The 9,366-nt window shown below is 43.1% G+C and overlaps 1 protein-coding gene across 2 annotated transcripts in view; it reads left to right on the top strand.

Annotated features, from left to right (window-relative positions):
• Positions 1-9,366, top strand: part of hyd (E3 ubiquitin-protein ligase hyd) — a 534,145-nt gene that overhangs the window by 195,012 nt on the left and 329,767 nt on the right. For both annotated transcript variants that reach the window (XM_017617625.1, XM_017617630.1), the window contains exons 6-7: positions 8,067-8,262; positions 8,324-8,929. In XM_017617625.1, the coding sequence (XP_017473114.1) occupies positions 8,067-8,262; positions 8,324-8,929 (802 nt within the window). The remainder of the gene's footprint in view (positions 1-8,066; positions 8,263-8,323; positions 8,930-9,366) is intronic.

Below are 9,366 nucleotides of genomic sequence, written 5' to 3'. Positions count from 1 at the left end.
CACATTCCCGCCTTGACACCCACGTCACTGTTGACAGTTACACTTTCGAGAAAGTAGAGAATTTCGTTTACTTGGGAACCAGCATTAACGCCGATAATAATGTCAGCATTGAAATCCAACGCAGAATCACTCTTGCCAGCATGTGCTACTCTGGACTGAGTAGGTAATTCAGGAGTAAAGTCCTCTCTCGACGTACGAAAACCACGCTCTATAAGTCATTCATCATGCCTTTGCTGGTATATGGCGCAGAAGCATGGACAATGACAACATCCGAGGAGGCGGCTCTTGGAGTGTTTGAGAGAAAGATTTTGCGGAAGATTTACGGGCCTTTACGCGTTGGCGACGGCGAGTACCGCAGACGATGGAACGATGAGCTGTATGAGCTTTACAACGATATGGACATAGTGCAGCGAATTAAAATACAGCGGCTCCGCTGGCTTGGTCATGTCGTTCGAATGGACACCGACGCTCGAGCTCTGAAAGTATTTAACTCGGAACCCGCTGGTGTTAGCAGAGGAAGAGGGAGGCCCCCACTGCGATGGAAAGATCAGGTGGAGAAGGACTTGGCTTCACTTGGCGTCAATTGGCATAGAGGAGAATTGGCGTGCTTTGCTGAACTCGGCCAAAATCGCTTAGGCGGTTAGAGCGCCAAAAAAAATTATAGCGATATCAATCTCTTTGCCGATGATACATTAATAATGATAAGTGGGGAAAATGTAAATGATATTGTTTCAAAGCATCAAAACAATCTGGATGAAATATATAATGGCTTAAATAAACTCAAATTAAACATCAGCAAAACCTAATGTATGGTTATATCTAGAAGAGGCCTGGATAATAATGATTTAGGTCAATTAGATATAAACCAGCAAACATTAGAAAGAGTGCAATTCCTTAAATATTTGGGTATAAAAATCGACGAAAAGTTAAACTTTAATGATCACGTCGATTATGCTGTGAGTAGAATAGCAACGAAGTTATACTTCATGCGACGTACGTGTAAATTCTTAAAGAGAAAGTATAAAATAATGGTATACAGAGCTATGATAGAGCCCCTACTAAATTATTGCCCAACTATATTATTCATAATTAATGAAGGCCAGATTTATAAATTTCAAAAGCAACAGAACTGAGCAATGAGATTTATTCTTAGAAAACGTTATGACACCCCAATCAGAGACATGTTGGCGGCCCTCAATTGGTTAAGTGTTGAGCAACAACACTTTTATTACACTATGAAATTCGTTAAAAACATTATAGATGGTAACCTGCCAGAATATTTAAGAGGTAGAATAAAGTTTGGCAATGATATACATAACAAAAACACTCGTAAAAAAACGATTTTATCTTACCCATGTTTAAATGTGAGCCTGATAAGAGTAATCTCTATTATAAGGGTCTAAAATGTTATAATGAATTACCTAATAGTATTACTCAATATAAAATCATAACTGAATTTAAAAGAAAATTATTTGCATACTGTAGGACTGTTTCAATATAACTAATTTTCTACCTCTATCCTCGCTAAGATCCTGTTGCCCTTTAAGTACTTTCGTCCCGTTAAATTTTAAATGTATGTATATAAATGAATTCCCTTACAAATAGTCCTATTAGGCTTAAGTATTGCATTTTTAAATACTAGGCTAATTTATAATTAAATATTGTTATGATCTTGGTTCAAAAGAGCCGTAAGAAATATATAAATAAAAATGTTACGGGCCCCGGCGATGTCGATCAGCGTCAGTTCGTTATTGGACGTTTCGTCGTGGAGGCTAAATTTTCCGAAAGTGGCGCCAAAGATCCCTTCCTTGTCCACCTTGACATTGAAATCGGAAGCACGATTTTTATATCGTCCTTTGCATGTCAACTGTAGTAGACGTCGAAGCTCCACGCTTTCCTTGCCTTGCTCCGTCCATCGTATTTCTTTGATGGCGGTGTTAACAGCCTTAGTCTTCCCGAGGACATAAACCTGCCGGGAAGGGGCACCTTTCCCTTTAAGGGGCCGGATATTCCAGGTGCATACCCTCAAATAATAGTCCTTTATACGTTTGCCGCGGTCGTCATCAAAAAACGGAGTCTCATCAGGGGCCTTTGTCCTTTTTCACGCACGCGAAATTTTACGACTTCTCACTTTAGCTCACTCCGAAGCGGGTGTTTGGTCGCTACCTAGAGGATACGTGGATATAAATATCCGGACGTTGTGACCTGCGATTTGAACCGTACGCACAAGATCACTTCTCGCCACTCCCTGTGAATTGCAGTCAAAAGCTTTTCCCACTTACGTGGACTTCTGCGCACGGAACCATAGAATATAAAATATAATTCGAAATTTAGAAAGATTTTTGTTTTACTTCCGCTTTCTTCCGGATTATTATTTGAATTGACAATGAGAGGTTAAAATTTAGACAATATAATTATGATCAAATTAGCTGCTCACTGCCGCCCCTTTGAGCTAAGGGCTACAAATCAAGACAGTGCAAAAATAAATAGGTAGATAATGTGTTTTTAAATCTCATATTATGTTATCGTGAAAAATCTTTTGCTTCAGTTTCATCTGGCGAGAATGATCAGGATACTGAAGAACTTATACCCGGTTTCACCAGAAATTTAAATAGAAAATGATTTTTTATTTTCTGTAAATATTTAAATAATTAACCGACTTCAAAAAAAGGAGAATTTAAAGTCATTATTCATTGAAAACAAGAAATAACATAAACTAGATAAATAGTTTTGACCGGTTAGATCTGCGAAATACCGCGAAAACGCTTACTGATTTTAGATGTTTCTCGGACCAGGTATCGAACCTTGTTGTTGTTGTAGCGGCTACAACAACCCCGCCCAGGACGGTTGGTATCTCAGTCGTTGTCGTCAAGTTCCTAGGAAGCGTGCAGCTTCTGTAGGGTTGGTCCAAAGGGACAAGGCCGTTAGGGGTGTCGGGTTTTCCGGGCATGCGAAGAGATGTTTCGAGTCATGTGGGGTCTCTCCGCATGCCGGACACTCATTTGGCACATCCTCATTCAACCTACTCAGGTAGGAGTTCAACCTGCTGCAGTAGCCGGAGCGAAGTTGTGCAAGTGTTGTGCGAGTCTCCCGAGGCAGATGAGGCTCCGTCTCGTCTATGTCCGGGGGTGGTATGCCTAGAACGGCATTCACAGATCTAGAGTCTACATAACTCGAGACTGAGTCCCTGTGAATACCGTTCAGCGCCTGTCGGTAAGCTGTCGGGTCCAGAGGTTGCTTGATGAACCTCTGGACTTCGTCCGTCAGTTCATATAGATGCCTCCTGACGTGCCTAGGCGAGGGCTCCTCTGCAAGCAGCTGTCTGCTTGGGTGGCCACTTCTGTGGCTCCCGATCAGGAACTGCTTGCAGAGCATTATATTGTGCTCCTTTACAGGGAGCATTTGCGCCTCGCCGTGTAGGTGGTGTTCAGGCGACATCAGGAGGCATCCTGTCGCTGTCCTGAGTGCGGTGTTCTGTACAGTCTGTAGCTTCGTCCACTGCGTCCTACTAGTCCCTGGCGACCACACTGGCGCTGCGTAGTTCAAAACCGGCCGGCCTATTGCCTTGTATGTTGCCAGCAACGTTTCTTTGTCTTTGCCCCAAGTACTGCCGGCTAGCGACTTGAGGACCTTGTTGCGGCTCTGTACTTTATTGACAATAGCGGTTGAGTGCGCAGAGAAGGAGAGCAGGCTGTCGAATGTTACTCCGAGTATTTTGGGGTTATTCACCGTCGGAATTGGTGTGTCATCGACGTGAATCCCCAGCGGTAGCCTGACCTCCTTCGTCCAGGTTGTGAACAGGGTCGCGGAGGATTTCGTAGGGGAGAGGGCTAGACACTTTGCAGTGAAGAAGCGAGAAAGTTCGGAGAGATAGCCGTTTACTTTCGAACACAGGTCATCAATTCCATTCCCAGTCGCCATGATCGAGCAATCGTCGGCATAAGAGACAATCGAGACTCCCTCTGGTGGTTGAGGGAGCTTTGAAATGTAAAAGTTAAACAGTAGCGGGGAAAGGACACCACCCTGAGGAACCCCCTGTTTTATTTTTCGCTGCTTACTCGTTTTGTCTCTAAACATTACCGACGAATGTCGACCACTCAGATAATTTGCCGACCACCGTTTGAGCCTCTGTGGGAGAGAGGAGGCCTCTATATCTTCTAGTAGCGTGGAATGGCAGACGGTGTCAAACGCCTTTGACAAGTCCAACGCTACTAGAATCGTTCTCTCACAGGGACGGTTACGGTTAAGGCCACGAGTTATCTGAGTGTTTATGGCGTTAAGTGCTGTTGTTGTACTGTGCACTTTACGGAAACCATGCTGATGCTTCGCTGGGGTCAGGTGATTTGTGAAGTACGGGAGTAGCAAGGCCTCAAGTGTCTTCGCTACCGGGGAAAGGAGTGTAATCGGACGATACGAATCTCCTTTGTTGGCAGGTTTCCCCGGTTTGAGCAGTGGGACCACTCTCCCCACCTTCCAGATGTCTGGGATGATGAGAGTGGCCATTGACAAATTGAGGACCTCCGTTAGGTACGCTACCCCCGCAGGACCCAAATTTTTCAGCATCAGCATGCATATTCCGTCGGGACCCATGGCTTTGGAGGCTTTCGCCTTCCCGATGGCCACCTGAACTTCACCGCAAGTGAAAGCAAGGGGGGCACAAGTTGTTGGCAGTTTGTGCAGCCTTCTGGTCACTCGACGCTTGGCTTTGTCCACCGGAGGATGCAGTATGAACTGCCGGCTAAAATAGCTCGCGCATCGCTCCGGGTCCGACGAAGCATGGTCGCCGAAGGAAATTTCGACTCTGTCGTCGTGCTTCGTCGGATTAGACAATGACCTCACGGTTGACCAAAGCTTGCTCACACCAGAGGTGAAATTACAAGTCTTCAGGTGCTCCTCCCACTTCTTCCGCTTATGTACGTTTACAAGTTGCCGAATCTCCGCGTTGAGATCCCTGATACGGGGATCTCCGGGATCGGCCTGACGAAGGCTATCACGCTCATCGGCTAGAACAGCCGCTTCGGCAGGGAAGTTTGGACGTGGGTCCGATATACATCCTGCCGGTATGAAGCGAGCTGCAGCAGCAGTGATAGCCCTGCGGAACTTACGTTCACCGAGATGGACGTCGGTTGGTGTGGGGAGCGCTGCGAAGGTGTTTTCAGTAAACTCCGCGTAACCTTTCCAATCAGCTTTGGAAAAGTTGATATAGGTCCGGTGTTTGGCGGAGGCAAAGTCGGTTGGTTTATCAATCGAGATGACTATGGGTAGATGGTCTGATGCTAGAGTCAGCATAGGTCGCCACGTTATGCTGTTTATCAGACCAGCGCTGACTATTGTGATGTCTGGCGAGCTACTGCAGTTACCCATAATCCTGGTGGGTGCGTCGTCGTTCATTGTGCAGAATGTCGAATCGTCTATCTGCTCAGCCAAGTCTGTTCCCCTACGATCGTTTGACAGGCTTGAGTGCCAAAGATCGTGGTGCGCATTAAAGTCACCTACTACCATACGGTTTTCACCTCTGAGGAGCGCACCTATATCAGGGTGATATCCTGCCGGGCAGCAGGTGACAGGGGGTATGTATATGTTAAATATTTCGAGCTCAACATCGCCTGACCGGATAGCAATGCCCTGACATTCTAGGGTGGTATCCCTGCGGTCGATGTCTGCTTCGATAAGACGATACTGCACGGTGTGGTGCGTGATGAACGCTAAGCCACCACCATTATCTCGCTCGCGATCTCGACGGTGCACGTTGTACCCGGCGCAATTCAACAAAGTTGAATTGCTGTGCAACTTCGTCTCTTGGACCGCAGCTATCAATATACCATGCCGACACATGAAGACGGTTATCTCCTCAATCTTGCTCTGTAGCCCGTTGCAGTTAAATTGAAGGAGCTTCATGTGGTTCGGGAGACGTGTCGTGATGTGGGGTGTAAGTGATGTGTGTGTTCTTACCGCCGTTGGCTGTGTGCGCTGCTGTGATGGTTGCCGCCCTGTGGTGGTGGCGGGAGGTGTCGCAGTTGAGGTCTGCGACCGAGCAGCGCAAAACCGGCCCTCGAAGTTCCCAGTCCAATCTCGCGTGGTACGCAGACCTGAGCATGCCCTAAAGTGGCACCGGCCAAGGCAGGTGTTGCACTTGACTGATGTCACATTACGGAATATCCTGGTCTGACATACCGTGCAGATTGTAGGGGGGACCAGGAGTTGTTGGCAGCGGCGTGTGGGTGGTGGTGCGGTTGTGTGGGTTATGTGGTCTGCCGTGGCTGTGGTATGGTCTGTGGTGTTATTATGTTGTTGTGTTGTGGTGACTGTGTGAGGCTGCTCGGGTGGACTGAGGTTAGCCGTGGAGGCTGCTCTGTTTGAGCAACAGGGGGCCACGTACGACGTGGTCCACTGTCTGTGTGTCCGTAGTCCCGAGCAGACCCTGAGGTGACTCCACCCCTCGCAGGCATTACACTTGACTGAGGTGGAGTTGTGGTGTAGTCGTCTCCGGCATACACAGCAGGTGTAGATTTCTGGCCCAGGGTTTGACTCGATGCCAGCCCTGAGTAGAAGAATACGTAGTGAATGTAGCCCTATGGACAAAAATTTTTTAAGATACTTCGCCGACCTAAACGGGGTTAGATCGCCGAAACAACAGCCCTTGGTCGGGTAAAACCCGAGTCATTCCGGTACGTAGAACCGGCTGTCGAACCTTCGTCTCATTGGGTGAATGGCCGCACCTCTAACGGTTAGAGTCTAACCGCTACCATGGTTATTATGACATATGGGTGTTTCCATGATATCGCACGGGACATTCGTACGACTTTAGAGTTGAAAAAAATCATACGAAAACGGAAGTCACTTATAAAAAAATTGCCGTTGTGTCGGTGACAAAAAATTTTGTACTGACAAATTTACACTTTTTCATATATTTTTCTGTAGTAAAATCTGTGACAAGAATTTTTCACTGATGCAGAATAGAGCCGTAAGCAAAACTCTGCGTACACTGTGAGGTTTTCCTTTCTTAAACATTCTTTAAATAAGGTCTAATTACGGACCATTTCAACCAACTCATATATAATCAGAAGCAATTCGTTGTGGTTTTATTTTGAATTAAAATATGTAAACGGTGGTTAATTTTTTATTTAATTTTTTTTAGTTCTCCGCCGTTTCGCGTTTTCATAACCTTTTTTCGCCATCTGAATACAGAAATTAAGGTTATAAAGTCGTTTGAACCCATTTGCTTGCATTTTTGGTTTACATTTTCATGGAAACACCCATATGAAATATAATCAGAATAAAATATAACTGTTTTTTAAGATGTCTTGCGGATTTGGGCGAACTTTTTTTTTTTTAGTTACCTATTTAAATGTTGAAAAGCTATATCTGTTAAAAAAATTTAGAAATAAAAACTTTTGTACTTAAATTTCTTTCACTTGCTAGCTTTTTTTAAACTCATTATCAGGGAACGAAAATAACAGCTATTTTTTAAACAGTTAAACTTGACCAAATATTTTTTAAGGCCGAAATAAAAGTTATTTCCTAATAATAAACAAACCGTTTATCCAAATCAGACAAGTTTGGTATCAAATGAAAGAGGAGTAAAATGGCTTTAAAAGTGAAATGTATAAACGAGGAAAGCCAGCTATTTAAAAATATTTCAATACAAAATTTTAGTTAATTACCATAGCACAAACCTTGGGTCAGGTATTTGAATTTCTTTTGTATTGAATTAAAACAATATATATAAGTAGAGGTGGTATTTACTTCTGTTTCAGTCCTCTTTCATTTGATACCAAATTTTTTTAATTTGGATAAGCGGTTTGTTTATTATCCGGAAAGGACTTTTATTTCGGACTTAAAAAATATTTGGCTAAGTTTAACTGTTAAAAAATAATTGTTATTTTTTTGGGTCCCTGCTGATTATTTTATGCAAAAAATATGCCGTTCTCGTTTAGAATGCGGGAGGTTAAGTTTAGGCACAGTTTTGGAAATTGAAGACAGACAGACTTAGTTCTCAACTTCCCCCAAGCCATTCTGAAGCCTAAATGTTTATTGAATTCTTATATTGATTATATGTATTTCAGATATACATTGAAAATCGGTTAAAAGGCACTTGGGATTGGATGTACTCAATTATGGATGGAACAGAACCACAGCTGAAATTTGGTGCCTATTTGGCCAATTTTACGGATCCCTCGCATCCGCTTCATCCTCTCAATCTAAATGCCCAAAATAGTTCTAGCCAAACCAATTCTTCATCAGCGGGGATCAATATGATTGGTACTTATAATAAGAGTAAATTAATCAAAAGATAAACACATATTGTTAAATTATTTCTTAGGTTCATCGACTCGACGAGACTTTTTTACATATTGTTTATCTTTGATGCGAGCGCATACCTCGGAACATCGTGATGCTTTACCTGTCCTGGATATAACAGCATTTCGTCACATAGCTTACGTATTTGATGGATTTATTTACTATATGCGTAATAACACAAGTTTTTATGAAAAGGTTGACCAATGTTCAAATATCAATATTCCAAATACAAATGAAAATGAGGATATCGATGACGAGTTTTCTAACGTAACAAATGAAGAAATATTTGTTGAGAGTAACTCATCTACTGCCACGGCTGTACCTTTATCAGCGACAACCCGTCGACATTCCTTCTTTGTTCGATCTGAATCAACTATAAGCCTTGGTTGTTTGGCCCCGGAGAGCTTCGACTTACCATTGGATGTTGCTATACCTCTAGCAGATAAGCCACATCTTCTTCAACCAAATTCAAAGCGGGAGGATTTATTTGCAAATATACCTTTGCTGTCTTCGACGGTAGAAAATTTAACTACGGTCGGCAATTTGACTGCAGCTCCAACAAAACTGGGATTTTCAAGTTACAGGTCCATAAACACAACTGAAAATATTCAAGAAGATAAGAAAATAGGTAAGTACGAAACGCTTTGATTGCCGAAATTTACTCAAAGACTGTCAGAACAAAAAAAAAGTATATTCGGATATCCGTTCGGATATTTGTGTATCGAATAAAAACCGAATATCCGGTTAACATCCGTTAATTTCTTTATCCGTTTAATATCTATTTCGAGAACAAAAAATTAAAGTTAAGATGGCACAACGCACAGTGTCGCGACTCCATATAGTAGACTGCGCCAAAAATAGTAATCGTTCACCGATACCTCTGAAATTTGTTATAAGACCTTCCTTAACTGTAGAAAGAAGAAATTTTCAATATGGTGAAAATTAAGTAGCTAAGGTCTACGCTAGTGGGCGGAAATACTAAATGTGATCCGATTTTGAAGAAATTTGGTAGGTAGCTTTACATTAGATATTGAAGAAAGTCAAAGTGCAAAATTTGATAAATAT

Source organism: Rhagoletis zephyria, unplaced genomic scaffold (assembly GCF_001687245.7).
Source record: "Rhagoletis zephyria isolate East Lansing unplaced genomic scaffold, Rhagoletis_zephyria_1.1 Rzeph_scaffold_00030, whole genome shotgun sequence".
NCBI lineage: Eukaryota > Metazoa > Arthropoda > Insecta > Diptera > Tephritidae > Rhagoletis > Rhagoletis zephyria.
The sequence above is the reverse complement of the archived record's forward strand: the minus strand, read 5'-3'. Positions and strand labels throughout refer to the sequence as shown.